Source organism: Suricata suricatta, chromosome 15, assembly GCF_006229205.1.
Source record: "Suricata suricatta isolate VVHF042 chromosome 15, meerkat_22Aug2017_6uvM2_HiC, whole genome shotgun sequence".
Lineage (NCBI taxonomy): Eukaryota > Metazoa > Chordata > Mammalia > Carnivora > Herpestidae > Suricata > Suricata suricatta.
Window position 1 is genome coordinate 18,657,197 of NC_043714.1, and position 18,943 is coordinate 18,676,139.

At 43.2% G+C, this 18,943-nt stretch overlaps 1 protein-coding gene across 5 annotated transcripts in view; it reads left to right on the plus strand.

Moving 5' to 3' along the window:
- SULF1 (sulfatase 1) overlaps positions 1–18,943 on the plus strand; it is a 174,913-nt gene that overhangs the window by 149,728 nt on the left and 6,242 nt on the right. For 4 of the 5 annotated variants that reach the window (XM_029923229.1, XM_029923231.1, XM_029923230.1 and 1 more), the window contains 5 exons: positions 408–502; positions 822–887; positions 2,197–2,369; positions 5,486–5,628; positions 5,721–5,844. In XM_029923229.1, the coding sequence (XP_029779089.1) occupies positions 408–502; positions 822–887; positions 2,197–2,369; positions 5,486–5,628; positions 5,721–5,844 (601 nt within the window). Of the gene's footprint in view, positions 1–407; positions 503–821; positions 888–2,196; positions 2,370–5,485; positions 5,629–5,720; positions 5,845–7,659; positions 7,694–18,943 lie in introns of all 5 variants that reach the window. The other variant, XM_029923234.1, reaches the window with a different exon arrangement.

An 18,943-nucleotide genomic window follows, 5' to 3' on the forward strand; every position in this document is an offset into this window, starting at 1 on the left:
TTTACCTCTAGCACATCAGTAGGAATATCGAGCTAGGCATATTCTGGGCCCAATTGGTATCCAAGCTAATTATTATCTCAGATGAAGAGCCGGAATGATGGAACACAGAAAATAAGGTGAAAAGAGAGGTACACAGCATAGAAAATCCTGACCTTAAAAAGTAACTGTTCGGGGCGCCTGGGTGGCTCAGCCAGTTAAGCATCCGACTTCGGCTCAGGTCATGATCTCACGGTTCATGGGTTCGAGACCTGCATTGGCCTCTGTGCTGACAGCTCAGAACCTGGAGCCTGCTTCAGATTCTGTGTCTCCCCCTCTCTCTGCCCCTCCCCTTCTCGTGCTGTCTCTCTATCAAATAAATAAATAAATAAATAAAAATAAAAAGTAACTGTTCAATATATATCTTCCAGATTGAAGCTTTGCAAGATAAAATTAAGAATTTGAGAGAAGTGAGGGGACACTTAAAAAGGAGAAAACCCGAGGAATGCACCTGTAGTAAACAGAGGTGAGCACGTGACCATCCCACGGTCTTTTTTCCAAACTCGTGTTTCCGCAAGCTAGAGCGATATGCAGGAGGCTTGTTTCTCTCTTATGCTAATAGACGGCTTAACAAACTTAGTGTGTTATCATGTACTGCAATGACCTAACCTGTTCGAGTCCAATGAAATACATCATAAACCTAAGCGGAAGGTTAAAAAGTCCCTTTATGCTAAGATAGTTACAACAAAGTAACCACTTTCCTTCTATTCTGCCTTCTGTTTATAAAATGAACTGTCTGATCGAATGTGCGACTACGACTCACTTTTCAATCTGCTTGCCCATAGCTTTTATAATAAACAGAAAGGTGTGAAAAAGCAAGAGAAGGTGAAGAGTCATCTCCACCCATTTAAGTAAGTAATTCTGTGTTTTCCACACATGCTGGGGGTGGAGGACTGTTCACTGGGCACTTCTGAAAGACGTGGGGACCCCCGAGTTCCGAGTGGTGCTGCTTCCAAAAAAGCAGATACAGCCAAGAGGGCACGCAGTCCAAGGAGTTGAAAACAAAGCCCAGGGCAACTGGGTGGCTCAGTCAGTTGAGCATCTGACTTCAGCCCAGGTCATGATCCCATGGTTCGTGGGTTCAAGCCCCGCATCAAGCTCTGTGATGACAGCTCAGAGCCTAAAGCCTACTTCCAATTCTGCGTCTCCCTCTCTCTCTGCCCCTCGCCCACTTGCGCTCTGTCTTTCCCTCTCTCTCTCAAAAAGTAAATAAACATTAAAAGGTTTTAAAAAAGAAAAAGAAAGAAAACAAAGCCCACGCCTTGCCAAGAGACCATGGCAATGCCATGGGGATCCTTTGAGGGGGGGGCCGGGAGGAGCTGGGCTCTAATTTACTGTGTGTTCTCTGCCGATGTTCGACAGAAACTGGATTTTATTCATGCACTGCCTTCTGGGGACAGTGATTGGGAGAGGGGGACTGTCGTGGTTAGCCTGGCGTGTTTTATAGCAGAGTCTGCAATTGTGCTGAATCCTGAAAGTTGGATGAAAGATACATAGTTTTTTTAATAATAATGTAATTTGCTTATGAATGGGATTAGGATATGAGAAGTTGAGCCCTGTACGGGAAATAACAAAATAATGACCAAAGGAAATCATTTCCAAGGCATCTAATCCAACTAACCATTGATGTTAGAGATGATAAGTCCTGAGTTCCCAGGAAGTTAAGCCATTTGTCCAAATGGTGTGGCAGGATGCACAGATTCATGTTGATTTCTACTTCCGCCAATGTTTACATGTAAATAAGGAAGAAAATGTTGATCCTCTAAGGTTCAATAAAATTCTTTTTATTTTTTTAATATTTATTTTTGAGAGGTGGGGGAGGGGCAGAGAGAGGAGACAAAGGATCCAAAGCCAGCTCCATGCTGACAGCAGGGAGCCGAATGCTGGGCTCAAACTCTCGAGATTGTGAGCTGTGCTGAAGACAAAAGCTACACGGACTGAGCCACCCAGGCGCCCCAAGGCTCAGGAAAATTATGAGCCAGCTGTGCCCTCAGTTAATGAGTGTGCCTTCACTCTTGCCGATTAGAGTTAGAGGCCATCTGTGAAAAATAAAAGTTATTATCGTGTGTCTGCCTATTTGTGTGAGATGCGGAGCATCGATGGTAGTTTCCATCGGGAAAGTGCTCTTTGATCACTAACAGAGCCCTTCTGTCGGGCTAGGGAAGCTGCTCAGGAAGTAGACAGCAAACTGCAGCTCTTCAAGGAGAACCGTAGGAGGAAGAAGGACAGGAAGGAGAAGAAACGGCAGAGGAAGGGGGAGGAATGCAGCCTCCCAGGCCTCACCTGCTTCACACACGACAACAACCACTGGCAGACGGCCCCATTCTGGAACTGTAAGTTTTGTGTGGTTTTGGTGTTTGAGAGTTTTTTAGAAATCTTCCTGCTAGTTTTATGGAGATAGAATTGACACGCAGCACCGTACGTAAGCTTAAGGTGTACGGCAGAAGGACGTGATGTCTATGCCAGTAAAACCCTGGATTGCGAGTAACTTGCTCTGTGAGTGTTCCGCAAGACGAGCAAACCATCCTAATAAATTTTACCTTGACAAACGAGTGACGTCTTGCAATAGGAGTAGTCAACAATGTAGAATGTCACATGAGCTAAGGGTTCTTGAAATTTGCTTTGATATATAAGTGCTTTGGATTACAAGCATGTTACCAAAACCAGCTCTGCGCGCAAACCAAGGTTTTACCGATTGTGAAATGATCACGGGAAGTTAACATCCAACACCTCGTATCAATTGCTCCTTCTAAATGCCGCTAACTGCCACCACACAGAGACATCAACTCACTACAGTTCTGAAGACGAGGGCTTCAGCAGCCTAAAACCAGGGATCTAGAATGATTCAAGTGGAGAGCATCATATTATTTTCTAAACTGGCAACTAGAATGATTTTATCAAAAATGATTTTTTTCCTTAGAAATGTATTTTCGTATTTTCTTTGAAAATGCCAGGCTCACTCTGGGGTTTTCTCCTGATGGTGTTATTTCACATGGTGCCCACTTCCTGGCAGAATTCCTACCCAGTAAGACTGCTCTATAACTAAATAACTAAATAAATGGGTGAACGATTTTGCCTCATATATATTTTGTTGCCGCTTTACTTCATGTCATGCTCTAAGTATAATAAAAAAAAAGTGAAACCCCCTTAAAGGCAGGGGCCATATCCTCCTAATTCTCAGCCCCATAAGTACCTAGCATCATGTTTGCAGAAGAATAGAAACTCCACAAAATATGTAGTTTTATACAGAATTGCTGATACCATGGAATAATAACAATTGTGAGCTTTTAAAATTATACTTAACATTTGTTTTGGTGGCCTAGGCACAGTGTTCACTGAGGCCATCTAGAAATAATGCCCTAAATTCTGGTGGCACATCACCTGATTAAAGGCTTACCGACCCAGGGAGTAGCTAAACCCCCAAATTGTCACATTGAAAAGGTCGCGGTCGGACCAGCTAGGTCAGTGTTTCTCCAAGTGGGATTTGGAGACTCCAGGAATCCAAGACCACTCTTGGGGAGTTTCATTCATACCTAGGAGGGCTTTTGTTTTATCTTTCCATTCTGATGCTGTTTGATTTTAGTGTTCAAGTTTGCATTGTCATTTCCAGCCACACTGAAGCCAAGTGAACTCGTAAACTCATAGCATTTTTCCTTTCAATCACATTCCCTAAACTAGGGCATGAGGATCCCTGAGGGTCATTCGGGTTGTGGGGATCTGTTCTCCCCCAAGCTCTGGGCTGGGGCACTGGAGACACAGCAGTCTGAAAAGTCATCTCCTGCAGGCAGAGAGGGATCGATAGAGAAATGTGGGTCTTTAGAACAGTGACATGACGTACCGGTGTATGACACTATCCTGGTAGACACATATCATGCGTTGGTCAAAGCCTGTAGGACGCACGACACCAAGGGCAAACCATAAGGTAGGCTACTCTACGGACTTTGGGTGATGATGTGTCCCTGTAGGTTCATCAGCCATCACTGTGTCGAGGGGTGTTGATAGTGGGGAAGGTGTGCATCTGTGGAGAGGGGGGTATTCTCTAGAAATGCTGTGCCTTCTGCTTAATTTTGCTGTGAACCATTTTATGCTCTAAAAATAGTTTATCAAAATAAGATTAGGAAAAAAACATTTCTCATTCATTGTCTACAACATTTCTTTTAGCTTAGGGGGGCAGCTTTAGTGTGTTTAATACTGGATTAAGTGGGTAAGTGACGTGCAGTGGTTAACAGCATCCCCACTAGCCAGACCCCTAATGCTGCTCCTCCTCAGCTGTGTGACCTCGAATAAATTCCTTAACCTCTCTGAGCCTCATTTTTCCCATCTGTAAAATGGGAATAACAATAATCTCTGTCTCATAAGGTTCTTTTAAGGATTAAATGAGTTAATGCATGCAAAGTACATAGTGGACAATGAGTACTCATTAAGTGTACCTCTCCCAACTGTTTTAAAAATATTTGCCAGGGGCGCCTGAGTGGCTCAGTCGGTTAAGCCTCCGACTTCGGCTCAGGTCAGATCTCATGTTTGTGGGTTTGAGCCCCGCGTCAGGCTCTGTGCTGACAGCTAGCTCAGGCCTGGAGCCTGCTTCTGGTCCTGTGTCTCCTTCTCTCTCTGCCCCTCCCCCTCTCATGCTCTGTCTCTCTCTATATCAAAAATAAATAAAACACTAAAAAAATATTTGCTAGACAGCATATTTCTAAAATTCAATTCTCATTGTAGGAAAGGTCAGCAAATTTAGAAACTATCTATAAAAGACTAGATGCTTTGTCTTGTTTTGTTTTAATTTGACATCTGTTTGACACACTTTCCACCAGATAGCCGGTGGACCTCTGCATGGTGCAAAAAGTGTTTGTGGTCATAGCCCATCTCATGTTAACGTGTCGCCTACGATGATCATGCATTACACCACCGCTAAACCCACTGAGCTGGGCTCAAGCCTCTCCAAACCCCACTCCCAATGCAGAACCCCCTCTTCCCACACACCGTGTATGACAGGTGGCCATCTGACATAGAGGACCCTCAAGGGCACCAGGTCCATCTCTTTAATATCTAACCATTTTATCCTTTTTTTTTTTAGAAAAGATAAAAATAACCAGAAATGTAAGTTCTAGTAATTTCCTTCCCATTCTCCACTCACCCTATTCCAGAGACCACTGCCTAACGAAGGGCGGGGGCAAACCAATGAGCCTAAAACTTCACCTTGGCCATCAGCCTGTAATCACAAACATAGATTGCCATCATTTTCCCCATTTTCCACCTGTTCTCACAACAAATTGTTTATAGAGGGGAAAAATACATTTTTTTAAACATCTGAACACATAGTACTTACAAGAGAGAAAATGTGCCCCTTAAATTATAAAGGTAAGGAAATGCTAGAATGACTAGCTTGCCTACCCTTTTTTTTTTTTTTTTGGTCCATCCTTTTCCTTTTGTTTTTCTTTTTCACCAACAGTGGGATCTTTCTGCGCCTGCACGAGCTCTAACAATAACACCTACTGGTGTTTGCGGACGGTTAATGAGACGCATAATTTCCTTTTCTGTGAGTTCGCCACTGGCTTTTTGGAGTATTTTGATATGAATACAGATCCTTATCAGGTAAGTCAATACGTTTTCATTTTTTGAAAGTCGTTGAAAACAAAACAGCCAGAACGTGAGCCTAAGTATACTGTCCTGCCCTTCGCCCGCAGCTCACCAACACGGTGCACACGGTGGAGCGGGGCATTTTGAACCAGCTGCACGTGCAGCTCCTGGCGCTCAGAAGCTGTCAAGGGTACAAGCAGTGCAACCCGAGACCGAAGGGCCTTGAAGTCGGTAAGGGGGGAGAAGGAGGCGTTTTCCTTGTATTTCCTGGGAAAGTCTTGGTGTTGTCAAGTTTTCTGCCTCTGAATCGGCTCTCTGCATAGAAACCCAAGTTTGGGACACTTCAAGGGGGACCTTCCAGGCAATTCCAAACATAAGCTGTTCTCTAAGTTTACCCCCGGGAGCATTGATGAAAAATTTAACGTGCCGAAGGATTCGATGAGCGTTCTATTCCGATTTCTCCCACACGTCTGTTCTACTAGTAAAACTTCTGATAAAAGCCTCCACTAGCAAGTGGGATGAGGGCGTCGGGGATTGGTTTATTATTGCTGTCAGCAGGCATGATCTACGCTCTTAGGCGAACCAGGATATCCTCATATTTTAAGCGGATTTGGATGGGAACACACAATGCCCTGTTTCTGCTTCACGAGGTTGGGAGCTGCCCTAATTGGATCCCTGCCCATGACACAGTGAATTAGATTTCTTGCACCAGTATTTCCCCTCAGAAACTAGAGATACTTGAGTAATTCACTGTCTTGGGATCCAGCACTGTTAGGGGGTCCACATGGAATCGACCAGATGCCCCCTCCCTGATCTGCAGCATTAAACTAGTTTATTTCTCCTTTGGTTCATGAGGCTGCCGTTCTTTTCAGTGTCTGTGTCAGCTCTTTCCTAGTTGATGAGAATACTTGGTTTGTCGTAATTCCCGTAGAAATGGGAATTCCAGCAATCCAGAGAAGAGGGAGAGAAGGCTGGCACTGCAAGGTCGTTGGCACTGGCACAGCAGGCCAGCCCCAAAAGGGCGAAGAGCTGGGCTCTGATGGTGGGGAGCGGTCTGCGGGAGCGCGTGCAGCTGAGGCTGCTCAATGTCCCCGGCAGCTGGGGTCTCTGCCGCCTAGCAGAGCCAACATCACCAGCACCAAATAGGCCTCTCCCGGGGTCATGTGGCTTGAAGGGGGGCCCACCCCCAAGGAATCAATGTCTGCCACCTGTCATTTCCACCGCTGTGGTCCTGAGGCTTTCGAGCTGCAAAGATCCCATAAGAAATCATAAACACTGTGAGAGGGCACCTCACAGCTGTCCGCCAACTGCTCAGCTAACACCTTAATCAAGTGAGTTGCCTGCCGATACCGACCAGTCCTGCCTGACTTGCAGAATAGGTCCTCCGGCCACTGACCCCACCCAGCTCAGTACCCTGCTTATCTTTCCCTCAAATCTGATCCCTCCACACACCCACAACAAACAAACAAGCAAAAATCTCATTAAGGCCTCAAAATGAAACCAATTATTGGCTTTTGAAATGTTACATTCAGAGATGTCTCCCCCAGAGGACCTGGCTCTCTTGCTGGTGGTGACCAACTCTGCTCAGGAAGTCTGATAGTCTCTTGATGGAATGCGGCACCAGCGGGAGGAGTCAAGAGAGTAGTCTTCTCCACCTTCTAGACCATTCCTAAGGGTGATGATGACTGTTGCCTCCACTTCCCCGCCTTTTTTTTTCAAGCATTTTGTCTAAAAATAACCAAACTTTTACCGAGACTGACTGAAAGTACTTTTCCTACTGCTTTTCAGTGGCTCTCCTCCTTTGCCACCACACTCATTTTTCATGTGAACTCCTATACGTTTTATCTCAGACCTTTTAATTTATAGCTTTCAATGCTCATTTTGAACCTGTGTGCTAGAAAAGCTCTGTGGGACTTCAGCACTGTCTGTATTTAACACAATATGTTTCTTTCCAGGATTTAGATGTTGTGCATGGAAAACGACTGAGTGAATGGTGTTATGAGTTGTAAAGCTAACATAAAGTACTCTTGTATTTTCCTCTATCAGGAAATAAAGATGGAGGAAGCTATGACCTACACAGGTATTCACACTTTTTTTTATTCTCCCCCGCAGCTGCTTTCCCAATAATTGCATGATCCAGCCATTTCAACTAATTTCCGTTCCTCACCATGTTGCCCCGAGCAGTGTGGGTGCATGCATGTGCTAACAGCATTCTCCTCCATATTGTGTCATTGGTTACAGAGCTGTCATTTTGCTTTTAATCGGCTGACTGTCACAGCAGGATGTCTCTAAGAGCATTTACTCCCATGCGTGTTTTGCTCATTAGATGATGCTTTTAAGCATGAATTGCTGTGAAAGGGAAAAAAGAAACAACAGAATGCCCCTTGGGAGCCCTGGGGAGAGTTTGGGAGAATTCTTTCCCTGGTGGTGCTTTCATGTTGATTTGGTGGAGAGGCTTCATGGAAACGGGTATAGAGATTTTTATGAAATATAATGTCAAAGACCCAAAAAAGAGTAATAGGAAATCTAAGAGCATTCAAAAGCTGAAGTGGGAGGAAACAGAAGGAGCTTCCTTGATGAGAGTCCTTAATTAGCGTGGGTGGTAAGATGCAGTGCGGTAGGATCCCGAAGCCCTGCAGGCTGCTGGGGAGTAGGGAGAAGGTGCTGGGTTGGGGACCGGTTATCTGTAGTCAAACCCTACAGAGAGCTCCACACAGCACAGAGAGATACCGCCCGACACACCCCAACTTCATAAACAGGCCTCAGGCCGGCCATATTGTTCCCTCCAATCCCCACCCATCCCTCTTACCTCATGTTCAGTGAGGGGGTCCAACATGCCCGGTGGCCATGTTACAAGATCACCTGCCATCATCAGCCCTTGATGTTTTCCACTCTAAGCATAGACCTCAGGTGGATTTTTCAGAAACGTGCTGTGTGGGCAAGAGGGACCTGTCCTTACCACCTCCACTGTGGGGGAACTGAGTCCTTATGAGTCAGCACCCTAGCTGATGAATGCAGCAAAGGGGCATTGGCTTCCTTGGTACCATGCCAGGGAGCCCCGTTTGCCACCCTGCTCTCCTCCAGCCTCCTGAGCTATGGTCTCAGATTCTCCCTTTTCTGGGGCCTCTCACTGATCTGACCAGAAGCTAAACAAAAAGAAAGGTGGCCGGGAAGATGTAAGAAAGCTGGGCTTTGAGGACACTTAATAGCCATGTATGTATCTCTTGTTTTTCTCTACTCTTGTCTCCTTTCCTCGCCCTGCCCCCACCCTGATCCCACATCACCCCCAGCACACGTGGGACAGAGCAGAAGAACGCACCCTAAGCTGGTCTCACCAGGGATATGGGCCGACGGGGTAACATCCAGGAACCAGCACTGTTGCGCCTGCCTCCCAGGGGCCACATGAAGACATTTCCAAAGCATGACATTTTTAATGGACCTAACACTAGATATTGACTTCACGGTCATTTTATGATGCACTCAATTTTACAGCTAGGGGATTTTCAGTTGAGCTTTCCTTTACTTCTTGTTATGAAAGAGGGAAAAGGGTATTAATAGGCTGTTTAAGACACAGGCCTGGTCAGAGCCGAGTCAGAGAGCTATTCTCCACCAAATTATCCCCGGACAACTTTGAGATGAAAGGAAATTTGACTGTACTCTAGTCATGGTTAAATGGCAAGCATCTGGGACCCTTCCTTCTCCCTTTCCTGCCAGCCACCCCTGAATCCATCATCTGGGAGGTCATTTGTCACAGCCTTGGTAACTTGTTGTTGATGGGGTCGCCTCTGAATTTGGCCATGGGCGCAAGTGTGCGACGTGAGAGTTACCCATTGCCTCTTCTTCCCTAAATCCCTTCCCAAAGGACAGATGGGCAGGCACTTACTGCTCATGACCGGCGCTTTCAGGTCCCAGCATTCCCTGATGCAGCGGGCAGGCTGTCTTTCAGGTGATGCCCACATGGCAGGCAAGCAATCCTGAAACAGGGTTACTGAGGGAGCATTGGCCTGTCCCCCCTGGAGACTCTCTGGATACCTAAATGCACCTGCTTGCTGCGTCCTGTTGGACTGAAGGGAACAGGTGCCAAACAAGCCACCGTAGGTGTGGACCTGCCAAAGCAACTGTTGTCACCAGATGGTGCTTACCGGGACACAGCCCTCCAGGAATGGCCCTCTTACCAGGTTTCAGAAACCTCAATTCTCCAAGATTCTATCTTTTGTTTTAGGAAACTAGTTAAATGCATTTTTAATCATGAAATTTCATTATAAAAGACTTTGAGAAAAATGAGAGTAACCAAACCTAAAGAATGTGAAATTTCTTTTTTTAAATTTTTTTTAACATTTATTTATTTCTGAGAGACAGAGAGAGACAGAGCGTGAACAGGGGAGGGGCAGAGAGAGAAAGAGGCACAGAATCCAAAGCAGGCTCCAGGCTCTGAGCTGTCAGCACAGAGCCTGACGCAGGGCTCGAACCCATGAACTGTGAGATCATGACCTAAGCTGAAATCGGACGCCCAACCGACTGGGCCACCCAGGCGCCCCAAGAATGTGAAATTTCAACAGAGTATTTCAGAAACAATTCTATCGCATGAGACAGACTAAATAAGAGCTTTTTGACTGCCCTCAATTCTGCGGATTTGGAAAATTTAATCTTTATATTTGTTTTTTAAACGACCTTCCAAAGGCAAGTCTGTTCCGTGTTCAACTTCGTTATTTATTCTATTTATTTAGTGCTGTGGCACATGCATGAAGCGGGGCAGCTGAAATGCTTTGCTTACTCACACTGGTCATTTTCCAGTTAGGACAAGCACAGAGCAGGGGTGCAACTCAGAAACTAGTCCCCATGAGTCAGGCAGGAATTTCTGGCTTGAGTTGAAAGCAGTCGTTTCTGTGTTGCAAAATAGAATAGGATCAACAGGTTGAGGGGGTGTTTATTTTTCCCATCGCTTGTGAAAGCTAATGCTACCGCCCTTTGATGTCCCAGAAACGCTTCTGGCAGCCGTGGTATGTGTCCATGGCAGACAGCATGGGGCCGGCAGTCGGTTCTGGGCGGCCTGATGCTGCCAGGGCAGCTTCCTGACCCACAGGCCAGGCTGGGTAGACCAGCAGGCCGCACTGTGCTCTGTCCTCAGCACCCATGCTTCTGCCTATGTTGCATTTACCCTAATTCATCTCCCCTGTAGCAACAGCTCCCGGATTGCTGATGGATGTGGGGGGCCTGGCTGTGTGTTAGGGGCTGATTAGTACTGAGGGGCCAGTCTACTTGGGTAAAAATCCTGCTTTGCTAGTAGGAAGTGGAGAACAGAGCCTGGCATGCATCAAGCCCCAGTAATGATGAGTGTTAATTAGTAAGGTGGGCATGGATACAAAACAGTGACATGAAGGAGACAGTCTATGAGAGGGGATAGTGATATTATAATTCCAAAGAATGTTACTATGTTTTACAAGAGACACAAAAAGAGATACTCGTCAGCACCACCACCATCTCCTTCATCACTCATTGCTAACGCAGAGTTCAGTCTTTTTTCTGAGCTGCCTGGACTTACCAAAGGACAAAACCCGAACTTCATTCCCCTGCTCTATGTTACTTTAATGATGCTTCACCAGGTTCTCTTCTCTCTATCACATCTCAGGATTCCATTTTATTTTTTTCTCTCCCTATTTTTTCCAGTTCTACTGAGAAATAATTTTCATGCATCACTATAGACGCCTATTTAATTTTTACACTGCTTGCTAACTCCATTGGACTTCTCTGTTTAAGGTGCTTGGTCAAGAGTTGGGTCCAGGTCAGGGTTTGGGGTTAAAGGGATGGGAGGTGAGACTGGCCTTCTGAGGTGATGGGGCCTTACGGTCAGAGTTGTTAGGGCATGGATCAGAGCGGGGACACTGCATGCAGTGGACAGCTTGCACCCTGCCCAGAAGGCTGGGGGACAGGCAGCCACTGAAATCCAGCCAAAGCTCTGCTAGACAAGCCATGCCAATGGGTGGGGTTAAGTTTTTCTTCACACAACAATGGCCACCGTGGTCAAGACCAGGGGCAGGGGCAAGTCGGGATTAATCTACACTCCCAAAGGATGGTCCAAATTTTGTCTTTTCCAATGGTGATTCTACTCCTGGTGCTTTCTTCCCCATAGAAGAAGAAACAAAAGCGTTGCTGTACTCTAAGACCCTTCCCTCCAAAATGAGGAATGAAATTTACCTTTAACTTGTTTCAAAATAGAGAGGAAAACTAAGAGGGGAAATATTAATCCTCTTTCATCTATTCAGTAAATAAATAAAGAAGGGAAGAATCCACATGACCACCTTTATGCAAGCCACTGCCTTAGAGGAGAACATGGTCAAGGATTATCATTACCATACAGGAAACCAAGTGCCCTGACAGGGGAAGAGATGTGCTATAAGAAGGGCCCCTCACCCAACCCTAAGGAACCCAGGAAGCCTCCCAAAGAGGTGGCATTTAATGCCGGTGGCAATTGCTGAAGGCAATGCTGGTGCTGTCTAGAACAGGATATAAAGAAAGAAAACCAGTCCAACTAACAGGGACAGTTGTGCAAAGGCAAGATCCGTTTGGGGGACCGTGATCAATTCAGTATAGTACAAGGGAAGCGGGGCTGAGCAGAAGAGGTAAACAGAGCCAAGTTTTGAAGAGTGCTATATGGAGGGTGACCACAGAATTTATCTTCCAAACAAAGATGTTTCCACCATAAAGGGTGTACTAAAAATAATTAAAATGATCTATATTTGACATATGTGTTTGCTGACCAATGATATGGTCAGTCGATTTATAAAATAATTGTATTTAAAAACTATTTTCTAAACTAAAACTCCAAAAAATCTGGACAAATGCTAAACAGGATGCCAGTACAACAGATATAAACTGGGACCATCAGGCAATCTAGACAATATGATCACCCTGGTTACATACTACCTCAGAGGACTGGGTTGTTTTTTGTTTTTTGTTTTTAAGAGAGAGAGTGTGTGTCTGCATGTGTGAGCAAGAGGGGCAGAGGGAGAGACAGAATCCCAAGCAGGCTCCACACTCAGCACAGAGCCCAACACGGGGATCGATCTCGGGACTCTGGGATCACGGCCTGAGTCGAAAGTAGAAATCAGTCACTTAACTGACTGAGTCACCCTAGGCCCCTTGCCTCCCTGCTTTTATATATATATATTCAGGGTCTTTATCCTGAATGTGGTAAGGAGATATTCAAGAGTGCTAAACTGTGAGAAATAATAAGAGAGGATTTGGGTCAATCAGATTAGGTAACATACATAGTTGTGAAGACAGTCTTGTGGGACAGCTTGTTCACAGGCTCTGGCTCAGTGGCTTCCCATTTGGGGGATAGTTCCCAATAGTATCACATGACTGACTGGGTCCCTTCTCTATTCTAAGTACATAGGTTAAATCACTTAACCCGCACAGTAACATTATGGGGTCAGCACTGTTATCCCATTTTATACATTAAAAAATTGGATCACAGAGATACCCAGTGACTTTCCCAAGATTGTAGAGCTGATAAATGATGGAGTAGGTAATCAGCCCAAGGAGTCTGGTTCTAACCTATGCTTTTAATCTCCATACTGTGCTGATTCTTTCAACAATTTAACAATTTCTACTTTTAACTTCACTTTCTCATCTGTAAAAATTTGATAATAACATATACTTAACAATATGTAAGGGTTACATGAGCTAATATCTGAAAAGTGCTTAGCACAAGTAAGCCCTGAATGCATAGCATTCTATGAACGATGTTTGAGCAGAGTTGAATAGTGAGAGATATATCAAAGAATCCTAGATTTTTGAAGGACGTTTACCTTCACATTAATGAGTAATAAAATCAGCAGGTTTTTTTTTTTACTAATAAATGTTAAGAAAGAGGGAAGATTATGTGCTTTTGCCCCAATAAGCAGATATGTGCTTTTAATCAGCCACTGGCTATTCAAAGTTATTCCTCTATAGATAAATGACATAACGGATAGTTCTATACTGCCTACTTAGTTGAAAGTTTGTAGTCTTTTATTTGTAAAATAAATAGGTATTCTTGCAATTCATCAATAAAACTAGTGTGCTAGAAATCGTGTATGTCTGGCAGATAAGGGTATTTATAATTGGCTTTTAGTTATTTTGCAGTACTCTGAATTCAGAGGCTTTGAAATTTCAAAACCTAAAGCAAATTTCATTTCAATCTAAAACATGCTGTGTTTCAGGCAGCATGAATGTCCTCCACAATGCACACTGATTTGACCCCAATTATTGGAAACCCTGTGCCTTCAAAAACACATTCAAAGAGAACACAGGAAAACAGGAAAGGGCTTCAGAGAAAGGAATGGATATATTTGTGCAGATACCCTGTTCAGGCTCTCTCAATTTTGTAAATCAAATTAAGGCCCTCAGAACTGAAACCTGGTAAGTGAATAGCCATATCTATGAAAACATCCTTCCAGTTCGCAATGATCAATAAAACTACAAAGCTTATGAATTTCCGGTGGACCTCTTCAAGTTTGCTGTTGAGCGCGGTACCGACATTCGTCTACAGGGGGCGCTGTAACGGAGACGCTGCCGCCGTGCTGAGAATGGGAAGAGGAGGGCCACGAAAGGCTTTGTGGACAGAACGGTGTTCAAATTTAATTTTGAAGGCCGAGACCCGACTCCGATGATGAGGCAAGGAAGCACATTCTAGGAATAAATGCCAGTGCTGAGGAGGGAGCCTCGAGCTTTCATGAAACTTTCGGCGAGGGTGCAGCGAGAAGATGTGGGAAATAAGAACAGAGCGGCTGACGGAGGCTGTACGAATCAGGCCCTCTCCGTAGAAACTATCCTTTCCGCTTTTTTGACACCCCGGCGCCCTTGTGGATTTAGAACGCTGCTTCCGGAAGAGTTCCAATCACGCATGCGTGGTCTCTGCTACCCGCGCGTAGAGTGTGACGTAATTACGTGCTCATTTTTTTTTTTTTTAAGTAAAGAAGTGCCGTGTAGAAAGAAATGTGGTTCAGCTGGCAACCTGCATGTGGGTTTGAATTTGTTATTGGTTTTACCATCTTTTTATTTCCCAGGTTGGGTGAGAATCGCCTAGAACTTGCTTGAAACCATCTACATTTATTCTAAAAATTCACTTGTCAGAACAAACCCATTCATACGTTTTCTCCCTGAGTACAGAACTTCCAAATGGCCCAAGTGAAGGGGCTCCTTTTGTGATCCGAAGACTGGCGGAAACCAGGACAGATATGCGGAAAGCTTGGTTTAATGTCTAACAGGGTTTTAACTTCATATGTTGATACAATGTTACATTTATAGAAAATTTGCAAGAATAGTTCAAGAAATTTTACTTCATTTGCCTTACTGTTTTCTCTTGTTCTCTGGCTCTTTCTCCACATACACATACACACTTTTTTTTCCTGAATCATTTATAATTTGCTGACATCATATATCTTTGTAAGAGTTTCAGTACACTTTTCCCAAGAACTTTTTGGGTTTTCCCAAAAAACATTCCTAATAACTCTTGTAAGTTTATCAAAATCGGGCAATTTAACACTGATACAATTACGTGATCCACAGTCCATATTCAAATGTTCCCAATTGTCCCAATAATGTCATATTTATGGTTTGGGGAGGATTTTGTTTTTCCGGTCTGGGATCCAATCCAGAAACACACATTGGAGTAAATTCTCATGTCTCTTAAGTATCTTTCCATCTGAGATAGTTCTTCAACTTTTCATTGCATTTATGACATTCTGAAGTGTACAGGCAAGTCATTTTGTAAAATGTTCCTCAGTTGAGTTTTTTCTGATGTTTCCACATGATTGGACTAAAATTGTGCATTCCTGGCAGGAATAACACAAAAGTGGACTCGTGCACTCAGGATATCTTATCTGGAGCTACGTGACATCTGTTGGGTGGTCTGACATTTGATCGCTTGGTTGATTCCTTATAAGATTACTATTTTTCCTTTTTAGCTAATAATCATCCAGTATCTTTTGAGGAATCCATAATTCTTACCTGAATCATTATGATGGCTGTAAAATTATGATTTTTTTCCGATTCTATTTTTCTTGCTAGATTTAAGTGGTACTCCACTATAGACAAGAGATTTCCCTTTTCCTGTACATATGTATGTATGCATGTATATATGCATATATTTATAGCAATAAGTATTGATAGATCCTCATTTTATCCCACGAATATCCTTTTGCTATCATTATTTTGATGACCAAAACGTCCCAGTTTGGGCCAATGATGTCCCTTCTGGTGACTTCTGTGTCATTTTGGTGTGTCCCCATCAGCTTTTGAGCACTTCATTGCTTTCTGGCCTAACAATATCATCTTGGTTCATCTTGTATTTTCACTCCTCTACATCTGGAATCTGCCATTTCTCCAAAGGACCTCAATTCCTTTTAAGTGGGCAGTGGCATTTGAACTCAAGGTCTGGGTTTGAGGTGCATAAAACTGATAGGGAGGCATCTTTGAATGTAGACCCTTTGGGTGGACAGAGCTAAACTATCCATGCATGTCTATTAACCCCATTCCTATTTCTCTGGTACAAAGATACATGTGGACATAGTTGTCTAGATATATTTAAAATTATATGTTTGTGCTGATACCTCTAATTCTAATTTAACAACATGAGGTTCATTCTAGTCTTCCTAGTTTCTAAATGATGACTTCCTTTTTTTTATGTATTTATGTATTTATTTATTTATTTCATTAATAGATTATTTTATTTTATTTTTCAGGAGTAGAACCCAGTGATTCATCACTTACATATAACACTTAGTGTTCATCCTAACAAGTGCCCTCCTTAATGCCCATCACCCATTTAGCCCATCCCCCCTCACCTCTCCTCCAGCAAACAAACCTTAGTTTGTTCTCCGTTTTTAAAAGTCTCTTATGGTTTGCCTCCCTCTTTGTTTTCCTTCTCTTCCCCTATGTTCATCTGTTTTGTTTCTTAAATTCCACATATGAATGAAATCATATGATATTTGTCTTTCTCTGAATGACTTCTTTTGCTTAACATAATACATTCTCGTTTCATCCACATTGTTGCCAATGGCGAGGCTTCATTCTTTTTTATTGCTGAGTAATATTCCATATAAATGATAATTTCCTTTTCCTTCAATGGATTAAGTCACCTCTTAAATGCTACAGCACACAGAAAGCAATTTCAGAATTGCTAAATCACACTACTATAAACACAAAACTGCTAACTAGAGTTCAATATATTTTTCAGCTCTTTCTGTCTTTAGAATGAGAGAAAATAGGGGTGTCTGGGTGGCTCAATCAGTTAAGCATCCAACTTTGGCTCTGGTCATGATCTCACAGGTCATGGGTTCAAGCCCTGCATCAGGTTCTGTGCTGACAGCTCAGAGCTTGGAGCCTACTTCAGATTTGGTGTCTCCCTCTCTCTCTGCCCCTCCTCCACTCATGCTCTGTCTTCCAAAAATAAATAAACATTGAAAAAATTTAAAAAACAACAAAAAAAAAGAATGAGAGAAAATAGCATCATGTTTGAAGTTTTCAGGAATAGTTCCATGCTCCCTCCTCCTTTGTTGTGGTTATGATACCCATTTGAAATAGAGCAAGTTTTGTTTATTTCTGTCTGCATTCCATTTTCGTTTCTATTTTTTCTCATCATTAGTGGTTTAATTTTGTTTTTCAGTATGTAATACTTTAGCATAGTTCCAAAAGTCAAAACTGCCCAAAGCTTCGCAGAGAAGTGTTAGTGCTCCCACGGTCTCTTCCGAGCCACACGCTGCATGTAGACAACCATTGTCCTCAGTTTCTGTTTTACCTTCCTCGTCTCCCATTGCAATAGTAAGCGGATGGTGGTATTTTATTTCTCTTACTTTTTTACCCCAAAGGTAATGTACTATATATACCTTATTGCACTTGGTTTCTTTTCCACCTAGAACATTATTTTCACTTTAAAATATATCCTATCAGTTCATAGAAATTTTCCTACTCTCTTTTCACTTCTTCATAGTAATTTGCTGTGTGGATGTACCATAATTTATTCCACCACTCTTTTAAGTATGAACATTTCAGTTGTTCTCATATTTTGCCAGTACAAATAGTGAGACAGTAAAGCACCTTGTGCAAATATATATCATATTGTTGAGGATATCTTCAGAGTAAATTCCTAGTTGTGGGATTACTGGGTCTAAGGTAAATGCCGATACGGATATACTAAAGACTGCCAAATGTCCCTCCATATGGTTCGTACCATTTTGCATTCCCATCATCAGTGTGTGAGTGTCTGATTTCAACAGCTGTCAAGTTTATAAATTTTTTCCCAATTGAATGAGAAAGAAAGGGTATCTCAGTATGGTTTGAATTTGTGTGGCTTTTATTATGAGTGAAGTTGAACATGTTTCTGAAAGTTTAAAGGTTGGGGCGCCTGGATGGCTCAGTTGGTTAAGTGTCTGACTTCGGCTCAGGTCATGATCTCATGGTTCGTGGGTTCGAGCCCCACGTCGGGCTCTGTGTTAACCGCTTGCTCAGAGCATGGAGCCTGCTTCAGATTCTGTGTCTCCCTCTCTCTCTGCCCCTCCCCTACTCACATCTGTCTCACTCTGTCTCTCAAAAATAAATAAATGTAAAAAAATATTTTAAAATACTGAAAAAAAGAAAGTTTGAAGGCCATTTTACTTGCTTTTGTAAATTATCTGGTTATATCTTATGCCCATTTTTCTACCTGGTTTTTGAAAGAATTATCAAGAAGAATTTGTATCTTTATGATGGTGGGTCTTCTATCTAGGAACAAAAGCTGTCTTTCCACCTTGTTAAGTAAACTTCTAGGTCTTTCAGCTTTTTACATTATCTTATAGGTTTTGCACATTTCTTGCTAAGTGTATTCAGAAGTACTTTATCTTTATTACTATTATGAATTGGGTTTTCCTCTCTCGTTAAAACTTCTTCCTGATTATCATTTATGCATATGAGGGCTGTTGGTTTCTGTATATTAATTTTGTATCCTGCTACTTTAAAAAATATTTCTATTTTTGAGTTAATCTTGTCATTGATTCTCGTGGGTTTTCCAGATATACCTGTCATATATTTGTGAATAGAGACGGCTTTGCCACTTTTTCTATTGGTTGTTTCTAATTCCTCTTGTTGAGTTGAATGAATTGATGTTACCTCGTTCCTGATCTTAGTGAAAATGCTTTCAAGATTTCCCTTTGGGGCACCTGGGTGGCTCAGTCTGTTAGCGTCCAACTCTTGATTTTGGCTCAGGTCATGATCTTAACTTCGTGAGAAGCAGCGAGCTCCATGTCATCGGGCTCTGCACGCACAGCACACAGCCTGCTTGGGGTCCTCTCTCTCCCTCTGTCTCTGCCCC